The following is an 18,184-nucleotide window of genomic DNA, read 5'->3' as shown; positions in this document are numbered from 1 at the left end:
ATACCTGAGCCTTGGCTCTGATCATGGCACGTGCCTGCTCTAGTGCCTCCAGTGACTCACCACAGCTTATGAGATGCCTCTGCCTGCCATTCAGGGCCATCAGGAGTCAGGCCCTGGCCTGACCCAAACACAGAGAACATAGGCTTTGGAGATCTTGGGCAAATTTCTTAACTCCTCCAAGCCGTGGTCCTTTCCCCCGGAAAAATGAAGAGACTAGCACAGACCTGACAACACTCTTAGGAGCATGAAATCTTTGGACGGATCTGACTCAGCACAGTGTGTGACATGCAGTGGGAGCTCGGTACTTTTGCGTTCCCTCCTCTTGCCCGGTTGTTGGATGTTCGACACTAACTGCCTTCTGCATGGGCCCTTTTCCTCCTCTGGACCACTCTCTCCTGCCTCCGTCTACAGCAGTCTGCCCATCCTTCCATGCTCCAAGTCCACTTCTTTCCTCAAGAGGGCCCTGGTCTGGGCACTGTTTGACTACAAGTTATTTCTCCTGCAATGGGAAATGGGCTGCCAGACTTTCAGAGACCCAAGTGCGATCTCCACCACTACAGAGAGCTGTCTCACTGGTGGAGTCCCGTGACAGTCATGCTTGACTCTAACGTCTTTGGGGGCCATGAGAGCCATTAGCAAAGTGCACTTTTCATTAAGGGGTCCAGCGAGTGGCCACTCAGTCAAGTCACAGGGGGAAGTATGTTTGGCTTTCTGCTCCTGTTCAGGTCATCAAATGAACCTATGAGCCCCAAAGCAGCACTTCCTAGAGGGGGAGCAAACGAAGGATGTGCGTTCTACATATATATGTGTTTAGAAGCTTCTGGCTTAGCTGGGCCCGGTGGCTCAAGCCTGTAATCCCAGCACTTTGGGAGGCCGAGACGGGTGGATCACGAGGTCAGGAGATCGAGACCATCCTGGCTAACATTGTGAAACCCCGTCTCTGCTAAAAAAAATACAAAAAACTAGCCGGGCGAGGTGGTGGGTGCCTGTAGTCCCAGCTACTTGGGAGGCTGAGGCAGGAGGATGGCGTAAACCCGGGAGGCGGAGCTTGCAGTGAGCTGAGATCGGGCCACTGCACTCCAGCCTGGGCGACAGAGCGACACTCCGTCTCAAAAAAAAAAAAAAAAAAACCAACAACAAAAAAAACCCCAGAAGCTTCTGGCTTTACGTTTAGCCACAGGAAAGGGCCCTGGATTGAGATTCAGGCCACATGGGTCCTCATATTGGTGTGGCCACTAAATTACTGCATGGCCATGCACCTGTGCTGTCAGGGCCTCAGTTTCCTCATTTGTAAAGCCAGGGGAGGTTGACTAGATTATCTTGAAGGGCCTTCCAGACAAGGCTCTTCCAGTTCTGACAGTCTGTGCTCGTGACGGTCCCATGACTTTGAAAATAAACACATGGTTAATGTTCATTCTACAAACACTTGTCACACATTAGTTTGGTGACTGGCATTATGCTAGAAGTTGGGGATACAAAGTGTGAATAAAATACAGTCAACAGCCATAAGGAGCCTGTAGTCTATTGGGGGAGGCAGAGAGTTAAAGACGATATTACAGGCCGGGCACAGTGGCTCGCGCCTGTGATCCCAGCATGTTGGGAGGCCAACGTGGGCAGATCACAAGGTCAGGAGTTTGAGACCAGCCTGGCCAACATGGTGAAACCTCGTCTCTACTAAAAAAATACAAAAATCAGCCAGATGTGCTAGTGCGTGCCTGTAATCCCAGCTACTCAGGAGGCTGAGGCAGGAGAATCACTTGAACCTAGGAGGCAGAGGTTGCAGTGGGCCGAGATTGTGCCATTGCACTCCAGCCTGGGCAACAGAGACTCTGTCTCCAAAAAAAACTAGCCGGGCATGGTGTTGGTTCCCTGTAATCCCAGCTACTCAAGAGGCTGAGGCAGGAGAATCACTTGAACCTGACAGGTAGAGGTTGTAGTGAGCCAAGATCATGCACTGCAGCCTGGGCAACAGAGCAAGACTTAAAAAAAGACAATATTATAACAAGGCAAGTGCAGAGGTAAGGGTACACACAAGGGAGTGTGGAGAGGCGATGAGTAGGCCTAGGCGGTTTACCTGGAGAAAATGGTATCCAAGCTGGCTGTCTAAGAATGAGTAAGACTTGGCCGGGAGAAATGGCAGGAGGAGGTCACATCAGTAGATAGAGCCGCATAAGTCATGGCAGGAAGGGAAAAACCAGTCTCACCAGCATGGGGAGAAGCATAGGCTATTCTCTGTGGCTGGTTCATAAATTAGGAGTCCAGGAGAAAAGAATGAGGCTGGAGACATAGGCAGGTGCCAGACCTGAACGTTCTCACATTATACTGAGGAGAGGGAGTGTACCCTGTGGCTGATGCAAAGCCACTGTGAAGGTTGAAACGGGAAGAGGGAAAAGGTCAGATGTTGGTTTGGTTTGGTAAGTCCTGAAGGTGGCGTTGGAGGGGCAAGTTGAAGGGAGGAGAGGCTTCGGAGCCTGGAGGAGGAAGGCGGGCTGTGGTGTGGATGTGCTGTTTGTAGGTTGGCAGGGGCTGGAGGTTGCTCTAACTGCATCTTTGCGGGGGAAGCACCCGGTCAGTTCTGCTGAGCTCTGGGGGAGCAGGTGGCTTTGGGAAACTAATGAGGATTTAGGGCACGTGTTGAAGAGAGTGGGAGAGGGAAGAGAGTCGGGACAAGGGAAAAGAAGGCTGGATGGGAGGTGTACTGCTGCTGGAACAAACTGCCACGAACGTAGTGGCCTCAATCAACACAAATTCGCAGCGCTGCAGGTTAGAAGCCCACCACGGGCCTCACTGTGCTAAAACCAAGGTGTCTGGTAGCCACCTTAAAGAAGCAAAAAAAAAATAGGTTTTTTTGGTTTTTTTTTTGAGACAGAGTCTCACTTTGTCGCTCAGGCGTGAGTGCAGTGGCACAATCTTGGCTCACTGCAACCTCTGCCTGCCGGGTTCAAGCAATTCTCCTGCCTCAGCCTCCCGAATAGATGGGATTATAGGCATGCACCACTATGCCTAGCTAATGTTTGTATTTTTAGTAGAGACGGGGTTTCACCATGTTGACCAGGCTAGAGAAATAGGTAAAATTAATCTTAATAATTTATTTAACTCAACATGGCCAAATACTATCATTTGATAATTAATTAATATAATATTATCAAGATATTTTGCATTCTTTTTGTTTTACTAAGTCCTGAAAATCCAGTGTGTAGTTCATACTTGTAGTGCATCTAAATTTGGGCCAGCTATGGTTTAAGTGTCAGCAGCAACCCGTGGCTGGTGACTGCGTACTGGGCCACACAGGCTGCCATGCTCTCCCCATCTCTTTGCAGGTTCATCTCATTCCTGTCTCTGCCCAGAGCCATCTTCCACTCCTAGCACTGCCTCCTTTTCTCCAGAGACTTTTCACTATCTGCTATTTCATTAGATTTTTGTTTACTGTCTGCCTGCCCGCCTCCACCAGAGGCTATAAATCCCATGCAGGCAAAGACCTCTCTCTCTGTCCTTTTTAGTGCTAGATCCCCAGCAACTATGTGACATTCACGGGAGACTCTCCACAAGTGTTTACTAGATGACATTGAAGATTCCAGATTCGTCCTGTGTTACCTCTGAAGTCAATGTCCACTGAGTGGGGTGTTGGAGGAGGGGGAGAGAGGAAGGAGCATTATGTAAGACATAAGGTGGGAGGAAGCTGGCCCAAATCCTCTGTGAGATGAAAGGCTGACTCCTGGATGTCAAGTTTAGGGCTGGGACTCCTGATCGCAGCGTTTCCTTCCAGCTGTGACCCGGTTGTGTGTAGTTTCATCCACTGGCTTATCCGGTTTGATGAGAAACCATCCACCAAGCAGCATGTCTGCCTGCTACCAGTAGATGGGGCAGTGTCATTAAAAAAGCACGCTTTGCAGTTTCTCACCTGTTGCCCAGCTCCAGTTTGCTGACGTCTGTTCTGGAGTTGCCCCGTCTCAGATCTGTGATGTAGACTCCTACGTGGCGCTGCCAGCTCTCCCAGCTGAAGAAATGCAGCCTTATTTGTGATGTGTGTTTCAGGTGGGGTGGCCAGCTTCTTCATATGGTGAGGCAGGCCCTAGAGGCTGGCACAGGTCCAGGCCACAAGGGAACAGCGGGTTCTCCTCCAGGGCATGACTCACATCGGGGTGTTCACATTGGCCTAGAACCTTTCTGTTCTCCCAAGGTTGAAAACAAGCTTATTAGGAAGGCGGTCAAGGCGTGACATAGCCTCGCCAACAGGAGCAGCTCTGTGGGCCTGGGCCGCTGGGACTGGCACTCTGGCTGCTGCTGAAGAGCCCGCCCACCAGTGGACTCCTCCCTGCCTCTGTGGGCCACTGGTGTCCATGCCACTGCATGAAGTGCAAAGTAGTGCCTCTCGCTGAGTCTGAGACCAGCCTTAGCTCCTGCTACTGCTCCCTCTTCCTCTTCCCCAAACCCTCTTGAGCCTTGGAACTTTGAGCCATTTGGAAATGATCACTGCTTGAATGTGATGTCTGCTTTTGTGGATCAAGATTATGGACCAACTAAAGGTCACTTAACACAGCCTCATTTGTTATGTTTTTACCAGAATTTCTTGTTCTTTAGAGTGTGTACTATCTCCTTCATTGCCACTACAAGGCAGTCCAGAAATTTAAGGATTAATATTGGCTTAAATGGCTTATTATAGTACTAACTACCTCATTCCAACAGCGTGTCTGGTATCCCTCCATTAACCCATCAGTGCAGCTGAGGAGTAAGGCATTATAGCTCTGGTTGAAGGACCCTGTGGGGCCACTTAGCCATGAAGAGGCCATTCCTTCCCTTGGAGTCTAAGAGAGCCAAAAAACACAATCAGGAAGCTTTCTTCTTTCATTGTTACAAGCTCCATCCTAATTACTACATGTGTATGCTCCTTCTTTTCTTTTCCCTTCTCTTTCTTTTCTTTTCTTTTCTTTCTCACTCTGTCGTCTAGGCTGGAGTGCGGTGGCGCCATCTCAGCTTATTGCAACCTCCGCCTCCCAGGTTCAAGGGATACTCCTGCCTCAACCTCCCAAGTAGCTGGAATTACAGGCATGCACTAACATGCCCGGCTAATTTTTGTATTTTTAGTAGAGATAGCGTTTTGCCATGTTGGCCAGGCTGCTCTTGAACTCCTGACCTCAAGTGATCCACCCACCTCGGCCTCCCAAAATGCTGGGATTACAGGCATGAGCCACCGTGCCTGGCCTTATGCATGCATTTTCATGCTTCTGTAATTTTGCTGCCCTCTATACCCAGAAAGTCCTTCAGTCTTTTCCTGTTTGGATAAATTCTGTTCATCTTTCAAAGGTCACCACCTCCATGAAGCCTTTTCTGATCTTCCTAGTCACAATGAATGCTTTCTTCCTCCAGCTTCTCATAGTGCTTTGAGTCTTTCTCATAGCGTTCAGCCCACTCTGTCTTCTTGTCCACATGCATATCTTGCTCATTAATTCTAGTTATTGAGTGCCTATTTGTACCACACTGGGGATACAGGGTACTTGCAGAGAACCCAAAGTCCAGTGGAAGCCCAGAGTTGGGTAGAGTTTACAACCTTCATTGAACTAGGAGGCAGGAATCCCGTCTGCTCCTAGCTCAGGGCCTGGCACCAAAAGGTAGTCAGAAAAGTAACTTAAATGGAAACTCAGCACCAGTGACTCTTGAGAAAACTCAGAGTTCAAAGGAAGGTCAAAAGTTGGCAAAGGTAGAGGATGGGCAGGGATCAGTTTTATTTTGTTGGAATATCCCAAGGGAATTTCCAGGAGTAGTTGCAGTGACTCTGGCATGAAGACGTGGCGTGGAAGCCAGAGACCTCAAAGATCCCCGGTGGACTGGGATGGTGGGAAGGGATCGCTGTCCTCCTCCAGGACCGGGCTGGGAGTTTGATGCAGGATCATTCGGACATTTATCCCACTCCAGCTATAAGTCTTTTTGCTTTGACTGACCATACTATAGAGGCAAGCGGGCTGTTTCAAGGGCCCAGAAACGAGTTACTGGCTAAGGGTCAAGCCGGTCAGAGGACAACTACACTGTCCAGTTGGCACATGATAAAAGCAATACTGATGCAATTATCACTCCCATTGGAGGGTGGCCAGGCATTATTTGTCACTCAAATAAAAAAATAGCATTTGAATTTTTACTAGGAATTCTCATCCAAAATATGCCCATGATATAATGACACCACACAACCGGCTTGCCAAAGTAAACTAAGTCCTAACTACACACGAGCCTTACTTAGAAATTGTGTGTATCTCAGAAAATTGCTCTACCCTGAGGCCCGACAGCAGGAGCGGGTCTTGCTGGGGTTCGGATGGGGAAGCGCCTTATTCATTGATGATATTCTATAGTAGTCTCCCCAGTCATGTTACCACTCACCTCACTTTACACTGTCTGCTGCTTACCTGTGAATACGAGCTCAAGATAGTGAGAGATAAGCCTTGTGTTTTCTGTGCACCTCTCTTTTCTTTAATGGAACACAATTCTGAAAATAATATTAAACAGCACCCAGTCATTCTCATAAAGCCGCCACACAAGGAAGAAACCACTATTTTCCCAAACTTTTTGCACAGGAAATTATAATCTGTAGTCTCATCTTCTGCCACCTCCCTCAGAAGTTTCGATCTAGACGTACATGTATTCAGCGAGTTGCAATTCAGCCTGGGGGTGGAGTGTCAGGATTCAAGTCTTTTTGCTGCGGGGTAACCCCAGGTCCCAGTGATTTCCGTAGACAAAAGAGGTGCTGGTAAATTTGGGATGTAATTGCCGGATTGGACCGGTCTCCCCGCTCCCTTGACCAATGGCTGTCACCCGGTCCCTTTAAGAGACCAGGAATCCGTCCGGCGTCTGAGCCCCAAACAGATCCTCTTCTCTGCTCCTCCCCTGTCCCCGCGCGGCGAATGGTTCGCGCCGGCCTATATTTACCCGAGATCTTCCTCCCGGACGGCAAGGATGTGAGGCAGGCGAGCCGGCCACCACCGCTCGCAGCACCGGAGAGGGCGCGCTGCAAAGGCGGGCAGCAGACCGTGGAGAGCCCAGGAGCGGAGCTGGACACCGCCTCGAGGGAAGAAATGAGGTAGCGGTGGTCCCCGGACCCGGCCATGCTCGCCCCCTGCCCTCGAAGCCCAGCGCTGTCTCGGCCAAACCAGCCCGGACAGTGAGCGGGCCGAGCGCGAGTCCCCGGCAGAGCGAAGATGCAGTGAGTCCCTGCGGGACTGCTGCGCGGGGCCAGCCGCGGCCAGCCGGACCCAGCATCCGACAGCACTTTGGGCGAGCTGCTGATTCTGAGACCAGCCCAGCGGAGGGGCTCTCCGTCTCCAGCACCCCTCGGAGGTGGGGAGCACCGGCCCCTGGGCACAGTCACTGTAGAGTTTCCGCGGGTTTTGGCCCCAGTCCTGGGGGTTGTGTGTGTTAGGGGATCCTCTTCACGTTCGCCGAGGAGTTCCCGCATTATTCTCGCACCATCCCGGGTGCTGTTTACGGGGCTCTCTTTATTTATTTGCACGCGCGCTTCTAGCTTTTTTCCTGACATTTTCCACTCCACGCTCGTTCTCTCTCCCTCGCATTTTGTTGCTTGCCTGAGACTCTTTGCCCTCGCCCTTGCCCAGGCTGGGGTAATTCTGTGTGCGCGTGTGTCCCTCCCCCCCTCAACCTTTTTTGCACACTCGAAGCTGAATATTTTCTTTTTTAGAAAATTTACCCCCACCCCCTGCGGGGTTCCTAAGCACTCTGTCTCCTCCCCTCCCCCCAACTCCCTACCACTGGGCCGCTCCCAGTAGTTTTATTCTTCGATCTTGCCCGGGCCGAGCCCGGCAGGGGCCGGTGGCTCAGCGGGCCTCGCACCCGGCGCTCCGCCGCCGCCGCCCAGCTGCGCCGGGGCGCCCTCCGGAGATGCTACCGTGGAAGAAGCACAAGTTCGAGCTGCTGGCCGAGGCGCCGCCGCGGCAGGCGTCCAAGCCCAAGGGCTACGCTGTGAGCCTGCACTACTCGGCGCTCAGCTCTTTGGCGCGGGCGTGCCCCGAAGGCGCGCTTAGCCGGGTGGGCAGCATGTTCCGCTCCAAGCGCAAGAAGCTGCACATCACCAGCGAGGACCCAACTTACACCGTGCTCTACCTGGGTAATGCCACAACCATCCAGGCGCGCGGCGACGGCTGCACCGACCTTGCTGTGGGCAAGATCTGGAGCAAGAGCGAGGCGGGCCGTCAGGGCACCAAGATGAAGCTGACAGTGAGTGCGCAGGGTATCCGCATGGTGCACGCCGAGGAGCGCGCGCTGCGCCGCCCGGGCCACCTCTACCTGCTACACCGCGTCACCTACTGCGTGGCGGACGCGCGGCTGCCCAAGGTCTTCGCCTGGGTGTACCGGCACGAGCTGAAGCACAAGGCCGTGATGCTGCGCTGCCACGCCGTGCTGGTGTCCAAGCCCGAAAAGGCGCAGGCTATGGCCCTGCTGCTCTACCAGACGTCGGCCAACGCGCTGGCGGAATTTAAACGCCTCAAGCGGCGGGACGACGCGCGTCACCAGCAGCAGGAGCTGGTGGGCGCACACACCATCCCGCTAGTACCGCTGCGCAAGCTGCTCCTGCACGGACCCTGCTGCTATAAACCGCCAGTGGAGCGCAGCCGCAGTGCGCCCAAGCTCGGCTCCATCACCGAGGACCTGCTCGGGGAACAACAGGAGCAGGAGCTACAGGAGGAAGAAGAGGAAGAGGAGCACCCCGAGGGCTGCCCGGAGGAAGAGGAGAACCATGCGGCAGAGGGAGATCCAGCAGAGGAGGCCGAGGCGCAGCAGGCGCTGGTGGTCGCCATGCACTTTGAGTGCGGGGACTTGTTGGACACTCTGGAGAATGGCCGTGGGGAGGCGCTAGGGGGCGGCGGGGGCTCCCTGGGCCCGGGGGCCGGGCCGCCGCCTCTGCTGCTGGGCAGTGCCTCCGACATGAAGGCTGAGCTGTCGCAACTTATTAGCGACCTGGGCGAGCTCAGCTTCGGCAACGACGTGCGCACCCTGCAGGCCGACTTGCGGGTGACGCGCCTGCTGTCGGGCGACAGCACGGGCAGCGAGAGCTCCATCGAGGGCGGGGGCCCTGACGCCACCTCCGCCACCGCCGGGGACTCGTCCGGCCAGGCCGACGGCGCCAGTGCAGACGAGTCCCACTCGGGCTGAGCTCCGCGCGTCGCCGGCGCTCCAACGTGGCTACCCATCCGTGGTCCCGACAACCTCCCTGTCCCTTGCCCGCCCCAGGAAAGGGAAAATGGGGCATTTGGGGCCCATACCTACACTTGGAGCCCAGGCCCGGCGTTCTCCCTGACCGCTTCCCCCTACCTCCCCGCCCCCGCTCGCGCCCCAGCACTTCTGGCTCTATTGCGCGTGGGGATGCGGGGAGATGTGAGAGGGGAAAGCCCCGCTAGGAGGGGGAGAGAGGCAGCCCTCTGGGGTACGGGTGAGGGAAGGCTGGCTGAAGTTGCTGGTCTCAGGTCGTAGGTGCCTGGCCAGTTTCCTGTTTGTGGGGCACTGGGGCCTGAGGAGGAGGGGTTCACTTCCTCCTCCTACCCCCTGGGAGAGGCCCTGCGCTGTCACTGACATCTCATTTTAAAAAAACTGCTCTCAAGGTGTTTGAGGCTTTATGCAACCCTTTAGCCCTCGGTTCTTTTTGGTGTAAGAACTCCGGCTGTTTACCTCAGACTCAGACCCCTGAAATTTTGCCAAATTCCTCACATAACTGTTTGGGGGGTGGGGGGAGATGAAGGAGAATTGCATTTTGTTTACAGTTAAAGACATCTAATATCTTAAAAAGGAGTTTTCCTTTAGAAACACACACACGCCCTTCCTCTTGCTGAAACGATCTCACTCCATGATACTGTGTAAAATATTTTTGCACTGTTGTGAAGTATTTTTGACTTTTTTCTGTACATAACTGTGTTCTCAGAGCTGAATGTTCATATCTTTTGCTGTGCAAAAGAAACATGTAAAATGTTGTTCAGTTGTATATACAGAAATGTGTATAAAACATTTTGTTATTTTTTAAAAGTAGCACTGTTCTGGTTCTGTTTGCACGCCAGTGGGGAGAGAATAAAGAGGAAAATTTAACAGAACAGGTGAGCGTCTGGAACTGCTGCGTTGGGGTGGAGAGGCTGTGTCCTACCCTGGGATGGTGTCATAGGACAGTCTTTGGCCTTTCTTGTGCTTGGAGAGAATTAGGAAAGGAAGGTCCACTTTATGCGCCATCTGGGGCCTTCCTGGACCTCCACAACTCCGGGTGCTGGGTCTGGGACCAGCCTTTTCATGTATTATCCTGTATTTTTCACTAATTTAAGTTTTGGGAGTGTGGTCTTTTTCTGGTCTTTTGGAGAGGCCAGAGTGAGCTCCATATCACACTCTCAGACCTGTGAGATTATTTTTGGAGGAGTGACTTCCAGGTCTGCCGAGATTTTACCACCTCCTTCTGTGGGCCATGCTAGTAATCAAGCGTAAGGAGACTACCTTATCTTTTCCATTACAAACAGCTCAGGGAGCTTTAAAGATGAACTAGAAACCTAAAGAGTTCTCTGAGGAGTGGGGCCATCTTTGTTTTTCCTGGGAGGAAAACCAAGTAGAGAGAAAAGTTGACAAGTTCCGATCCTGGTGTGAGTGAGTCATGGTGCAGGTGGGCGGGTGGCTGGGCAGGCTGCAGAGCCCATTTCCTTCCCTTCTACAACCCAGCGTGACCCAGTGGGGGGATAGCGCGAAGGTCGAGGTGGAGAGGAGCTGTTAGAGCGCGGTCTGGGTGTGCATGTTTCAGCGCTTTCATGCTTTCTGTGTGTTTGTTTCTGTTGTAAACTCCAAACAGATGTCTCTAGTTTGGCTACACCCGATCAGCTGGAAGTTGTAATAAGATGCTGCCAAAACTGTGCCTTCTGCAAATTATATTTTCCTTTTGCCCCTTCGGGCCTCTCTTCCTGTGTTGCAGAAATGGATCTCACTCCTGGCCTTCCCTGGTGTCCTGTGGCCACTTTGCTTTGTTTTCATCATAAATATGTTCCAAGCAGCTAGACCTAGAAATCCTAAGGAGTCTGGAATTCACTGAACCATAGAGGAAAGTGGGGTGAAAGATTTTTTTCCTAATTAACGGGAATGGTTCAGGCATAGAACTATCTTTAAGAAAGAAAAGCAAAGGGGGCGAGTGGAAAAAAAATATATATATATATCTTTTTTTTTTCTTTTTGAGACAGAGTTTCGCTCTTGTCACCCAGGCTGGAGTTTGGTGGCGCGATCTCAGCTCACCGTAACCTCCACCTCCTGGGTTCAAGCAATTCTCCTGTAGCTGGGGTTACAGGCATGCGCCACCATGCCTGGCTAATCTTGTATTTTTAGTAGAGACTGGGTTTCTCCATGTTGGTCAGGCTGGTCTCGAACTCCCGACCTCAGATGATCTGCCCACCTCAGCCTCCCAAAGTGCTGGGATTACAGGCGTCAGCCACTGCACCCGGCTGAGTGGAAAACATTACAAACATTACAAAAAAAAAAAATTCAGTCTCTTCTTAAGGGCATTAGACAAGGTCCAGGCCTTTGAATCTATTGTATTTTGGCTTGGTTGTGAGCCCCGATCCCTCTCCCTGATACCTCAGATACACATCATTGAATGACATTAAAAACCCCAGCTAGAGAGAGGCCAGGAAAGTCCAGTCTCAGCCCACCCACCCATCCCAGCCCTTCCACCCATCCCAGCCCTTCCACCCATCCCAGCCCTTCCACACCAGTGCACTCACCTGATACGCAGAGGGCTGTGTGGGCCATCACTAGCCTGTGTGACTATATTTCACATTTGAAATTATTCCCATGCATAGCCAAGTTCCTCTGCTGTTTGAAACCAATGAAGAGGTGAGACAGAGTGAAGATAATATGGCTAATACTTGGGAGGCAGGCAGGGTCTGTGCATCTTCATTCTTATCTAGTGTCAGTGTCCTGTGAGAATACCAGTGTTGGCTTTCATCTGTGACTGATAGGCATGTGGTGATTGGTCCAAAAGTTCAGGCAAATGGCATTGAAACCAACACCATCAATAAATATAAAGCAGCCATCTCTTTAAAGTCTGACATTTCCTCTTACGTGATTTATAAATAGGAAGGGGGGCTTAAAGGCTGAGGAGGAGGAAGAAGAAAATAAGCAGGCTGGAAAGAGCCAGCTCCCTTCCTCCTCCGTCTGTGCCCTCCCCATCTCTCCTTCCTCCCCTCTGCTTTTTGGCATCAATCCCCACTGCACCCCGGAGCTCTGACTGAAGTAATTCTAGAAGAGATGCGAAGGTGACACGTGATTCACCTCTTCTTGCTTCTCAGTCTTCCAGGGATGATATCACTAGAGTAAGAAGAGATGTTTTGAATGAAAATAAAAGAAAGACCCTAAAACTACTTTGCTCTTGGAGCTCAGAGGGAAAAGAATGGAGCAACAAAAGCAAAGCTAAGTCATTAGCTAAAATACACCTTCCAGAAAACACCTGAAGTCTGGTTTACTCATCAAATTTAGCTTTTCCTTCTTGCAAAGTGAGGCTCTTGTTTCTTCATGACTTAACCTGATGGTACTTTAAATGCAGTGAGACACTTTCCACATTCTTTCCCAGCCTAGGTCATGCTCCATGTTCAACAATGCAGTGTTGACTGCATGAGAAACAGAGTGGCTTCCGGCGGCGTGCAGTCGCCCAGGGGAGGCAGTGTGAGTCGGGGAGGAGGCATTCATCCACTTCTCACAGCACAAACATCCCAGGTTCACTTCTACCATTTGTTGCATATGTGAGCAGGAAGGTGGGAGGAATAAAATGGCATAAAATAAACAGTAGTGTTTCATACCCTCCCAACTATTACAGCTTCAGAGAACCCCCTCCACACACACGTGTGTGTGCACATACATGGTTTCCCTAAAGAAACACCTCTCGCTGCCCCACAGTCAGCAGAACAGATTTTAAACAAATTAAAAAGGCTCTGTTACACTAAGAAAGCACAGTGCTTTCCCAGGGGACAGAACTGTTTTTGAGGGTTCTGCCTGTGAAGAGAGAGACCACTGGTTGGTAGAATCTACCCCTGGCACCACATTGGAGATTTAAAAATCTCACTGGAGTTGCCAAGGATTATGAGAAACATGCAAATTCTATTAGGAGCAAGTTGCTGTCTTTTCTAACAGGATTTAGTAATTTAATAAGTAGAACTCTTTCCTCTGTGTGGTATGCATCAGTAGTCCAGCATCTGCTGGTGAGTGATGCATGACAGAGCTAGAAATGTGCAGGGACTGCTGGGGTAGGAGCCATGGCTGACACATGGGCAACTACTCAGGGCTCCAGGCAGCCAGGAGGGTGCTCGGCCCAGGGCGCTCTGCACTCTCTGCTCCAGGCTTGTTGCACATGGCCACTATCTTAGTCCATTTAATATTGCTATAAAGGAATACCCGAGGCTGGGTTATTTATTTATTTATTTATTTATTTATTTATTATTATTTTTTTAACCATTATTATCCAAACATTATTATTATTTTTATTATACTTTAAGTTCTAGGGTACATGTGCACAATGTGCAGGTTTGTTACATATGTATACATGTGCCATGTTGGTGTGCTGCACCCATTAACTCGTCATTTACATTAAGTATATTTCCTAATGCTATCCCTCCTCCTTCCCCCCTCCCCACAATAGGACCCGGTGTGTGATGTTCCCCTTCCTGTGTCCAAGTGATCTCATTGTTCAATTCCCACCTATGAGTGAGAACATGTGGTTTTTGGTTTTCTGTTCTTGCGATAGTTTGCTGAGAATGATGGTTTTCAGCTGCCTCCATATCCCTACAAAGGACATGAACTCATCCTTTTTTATGGCTGCATAGTATTCCATGGTGTATATGTGCCACATTTTCTTAATCCAGTCTGTCACTGATGGACATTTGGGTTGATTCCAAGTCTTTGCTATTGTGAATAGTGCCGCAATAAACATACGTGTGCATGTGTCTTCATAGCAGCATGATTTATAATCCTTTGGGTATATACCCAGTAATGGGATGGCTGGGTCAAATGGTATTTCAGTTTTAGATCCTTGAGGAATCGGCACACTGTTTTCCACAATGGTTGAACTAGTTTACAGTCCCACCAACAGTGTAAAAGTGTTCCTATTTCTCCACATCCTCTCCAGCACCTGTTGTTTCCTGACTTTTTAATGATTGCCATTCTAACTGGTGTGAGATGGTATCTCATTGTGGTTTTGATTTGCATTTCTCTGATGGTGAGTGATGATGAGCATTTTTTCATGTGTGTGTTGGCTGTATGAATGTCTTCTTTCGAGAAGTGTTTGTTCATATCCTTTGCCCACTTTTTGATGGGGTTGTTTGTTTTTTTCTTGTAAATTTGTTTGAGTTCTTTGTAGGTTCTGGATATTAGCCCTTTGTCAGATGAGTAGATTGCAAAAATTTTCTACCATTCTGTAGGTTGCCTGTTCACTCTGATGGTAGTTTCTTCTGCTGTGTGGAAGCTCTTTAGTTTAATTAGGTCCCATTTGTCAATTTTGACTTTTGTTGCCGTTGCTTTTGGTGTTTTAGACATGAAGTCCTTGCCCATGCCTATGTCCTGAAGGGTATTGCCTAGGTTTTCTTCTAGGGTTTTTATAGTTTTAGTTCTAACATTTAAGTCTCTAATCCATCTTGAATTAATTTTCCTATAAGGAGTAAGGAAAGGATCCAGTTTCAGCTTTCTACTTATGGCTACCCAATTTTCCCAGCACCATTTATTAAATAGGGAATCCTTTCCCCATTTCTTGTTTTTGTCAGGTTTGTCAAAGATCAGATGGCTGTAGATGTGTAGTATTATTTCTGAGGGCTCTGTTCTGTTCCATTGGTCTATATCTCTGTTTTGGTACCAGTACCATGCTGTTTTGGTTACTGTAGCCTTGTAGTATAGTTTGAAGTCAGGTAGCGTGATGCCTCCAGCTTTGTTCTTTTTGCTTAGGATTGTCTTGGCAATACAGGGTCTTTTTTGGTTCCATGTGAACTTGAGAGCAGTTTTTTTTCCAATTCTGTGAAGAAAGTCATTGGTAGCTTAATGGGGGATGGCATTGAATCTATAAATTACCTTGGGCAATATGGCCATTTTCACGATATTGATTCTTCCTATCCATGAGCATGGTATGTCCTTCCATTTGTTTGTGTCCTCTTTTATTTCACTGAACAGTGGTTTGTAGTTCTCCTTGAAGAGGTCCTTTACATCCCTTGTAAGCTGGATTCCTAGGTATTTTATTCTCTTTGAAGCAATTGTGAATGGGAGTTCATTCATGATTTGGTTCTCTGTTTGTCTGTTACTGGTGTATAAGAATGCTTGTGATTTTTGCACATTGATTTTGTATCCTGAGAGTCTGCTGAAGTTGCTTATCAGCTGAAGGAGATTTTGGGCTGAGACGATGGGGTTTTCTAAATTTACAATCATGTCATCTGCAAACAGGGACAATTTGACTTCTTCTTTTCCTAACTGAATACCCTTGATTTCTTTCTCTTGCCTGATTGCCCTAGCCAGAACTTCCAACACTATGTTGAATAGGAGTGGTGAGAGAGGGCATCCCTGTCTCGTGTCAGTTTTCAAAGGGAATGCTTCTAGTTTTTGCCCATTCAGTATGATATTGGCTGTGGGTTTGTCATAAATAGGTCTTATTATTTTGAGATATGTTCCATCAATACCGAATCTATTGAGAGTTTTTAGCACGAAGGGCTGTTGAATTTTGTCAAAGCCCTTTTCTGCATCTATTGAGATAATCATGTGGTTTTTGTCTTTGGTTCTGTTTATATGCTGGATTACGTTTATTGATTCACATATGTTGAACCAGCCTTGCATCCCAGGAATGAAGCCCACTTGATCATGGTGGATAAACTTTTTGATGTGCTACTGGATTCCGTTTGCCAGTATTTTATTGAGGATTTTTGCATTGATGTTCACCAGGCATATTAATCTAAAATTCTCTTTTTTTGTTGTGTCTCTGCCAGGCTTTGGTATCAGGATGATGTTGGCCTCATAAAATGAGTTAGGGAGGATTCCCTCTTTTTCTGTTGATTGGAATAGTTTCAGAAGGAATGGTACCAGCTCCTCCTTGTACCTCTGGTAGAATTCGGCTGTGAATCTGTCTGGTCCTGGACTTTTTTTGATTGGTAGGCTATTGCCTCAATTTCAGAGCCTGCTATTGGTCTATTCAGGGATTCAACTTCTTCCTGGTTTAGTCTTGGGAGAGTGTAAGTATCCAGGAAATTATCCATTTCTTCTAGGTTTTCTAGTTTATTTGCGTAGAGGTGTTTATAGTATTCTCTGATGGTAGTTTGTATTTCTGTGGGGTCGGTGGTGATATCCCCTTTATCATTTTTTATTGCATCTATTTGATTCTTCTCTCTTTTCTTCTTTATTAGTCTTGCTAGCGGTCTATCAATTTTGTTGATCTTTTCAAAAAACCAGCTCCTGGATTCATTGATTTTTTGGAGGGTTTTTTGTGTCTCTCTATCTCCTTCAGTTCTGCTCTGATCTTAGTGATTTCTTGCCTTCTGCTAGCTTTTGAATGTGTGTGCTCTTGCTTCTCTAGTTCTTTTAATTGTGATGTTAGGGTGTCAATTTTAGATCTTTCCTGCTTTCTCTTGTGGGCATTTAGTGCTATAAATTTCCCTCTACACACTGCTTTAAATGTGTCCCAGAGATTCTGGTATGTTGTATCTTGGTTCTCATTGGTTTCAAAGAACATCTTTATTTCTGCCTTCATTTCGTTATGTACCCAGTAGTCATTCAGGAGCAGGTTGTTCAGTTTCCATGTAGTTGAGTGGTTTTGATTGAGTTTCTTAGTCCTGAGTTGTAGTTTAATTGCATTGCGGGCTGAGAGACAGTTTGTTATAACTTCTGTTCTTTTACATTTGCTGAGGAGTGCTTTACTTCCAACTATGTGGTCAATTTTGGAATAAGTGCAATGTGGTGCTGAGAAGAATGTATATTCTGTTGATTTGGGGTGGAGAGTTCTGTAGATGTCTATTAGGTCCGCTTGGTGCAGAATTGAGTTCAATTCCTGGATATCCTTGTTAACTTTCTGTCTCGTTGATCTAATGTTGACAGTGGGGTGTTAAAGTCTCCCATTATTATTGTATGGGAGTCTAAGTCTCTTTGTAAGTCTCTAAGGATGTGCTTTATGAATCTGGGTGCTCCTGTATTGGGTGCATATATATTTAGGATAGTTAGCTCTTCCTGATGAATTGATCCCTTTACCATTATGCAATGGCCTTCTTTGTCTCTTTTGATCTTTGATGGTTTAAAGTCTGTTTTATCAGAGACTAGGATTGCAACCCTTGCTTTTTTTTGTTTTCCATTTGCTTGGTAGATCTTCCTCCATCCCTTTATTTTGAGCCTATGTGTGTCTCTGCATATGAGATGGGTCTCCTGAATATAGCAAACTGATGGGTCTGACTCTTTATCCAATTTGCGAGTCTGTGTCTTTTAATTGGACCATTTAGTCTATTTACATTTAAGGTTAATATTGTTATATGTGAACTCGATCCTGTCATTATGATATTAGCTGGTTATTTTGCTCGTTAGTTGATGCCGTTTCTTCCTAGCATTGATGGTCTTTACATTTTGGCATGTTTTTGCAATGGCTGGTACCAGTTTTCCTTTCCATGTTTAGTACTTCCTTCAGGATCTCTTGTAGGGCAGGCCTGGTGGTGACAAAATCTCTAAGCATTTGCTTGTCTGTAAAGAATTTTATTTCTCCTTCACTTATGAAACTTAATTTGCCTGGATATGAAATTCTGGGTTGAAAATTCTTTTCTTTAAGAATGTTAAATATTGGCCCCCACTCTCTTCTGGCTTGTAGAGTTTCTGCTGAGAGATCCGCTGTTAGTCTGATGGGCTTCCCTTTGTGGGTAACCCGACCTTTCTCTCTGGCTGCCCTTAACATTTTTTCCTTCATTTCAACTTTGGTGAATCTGACAATTATGTGTCTTGGAGTTGCTCTTCTCAAGGAGTATCTTTGTGGCATTCTCTGTGTTTCTTGAATTTTAATGTTGACCTGCCTTACTAGATTAGGGAAGTTCTCCTGGATGATATCCTGAAGAGTGTTTTCCAACTTGGTTCCATTTTCCCCGTCACTTTCAGACACACCAATCAGACGTAGATTTGGTCTTTTCACATAATCCCATATTTCTTAGAGGCTTTGTTCATTTCTTTTTACTCTTTT

At 48.1% G+C, this 18,184-nt stretch overlaps 1 protein-coding gene and 1 long non-coding RNA gene across 2 annotated transcripts in view; both read left to right on the top strand.

Moving 5' to 3' along the window:
- LOC144338969 (uncharacterized) overlaps positions 1 to 18,184 on the top strand; it is a 186,832-nt gene that overhangs the window by 6,522 nt on the left and 162,126 nt on the right. The window lies entirely within an intron of this gene.
- FAM43A (family with sequence similarity 43 member A) lies at positions 7,344 to 10,085 on the top strand. Its single transcript, NM_001194070.2, is given in 1 exon segment — positions 7,344 to 10,085. A coding segment is annotated over 1 exon segment (1,272 nt). The 5' UTR covers positions 7,344 to 7,881; the 3' UTR covers positions 9,154 to 10,085.

Source organism: Macaca mulatta, chromosome 2, assembly GCF_049350105.2.
Source record: "Macaca mulatta isolate MMU2019108-1 chromosome 2, T2T-MMU8v2.0, whole genome shotgun sequence".
NCBI lineage: Eukaryota > Metazoa > Chordata > Mammalia > Primates > Cercopithecidae > Macaca > Macaca mulatta.
This window is presented reverse-complemented; position numbering and strand designations above follow the sequence as displayed.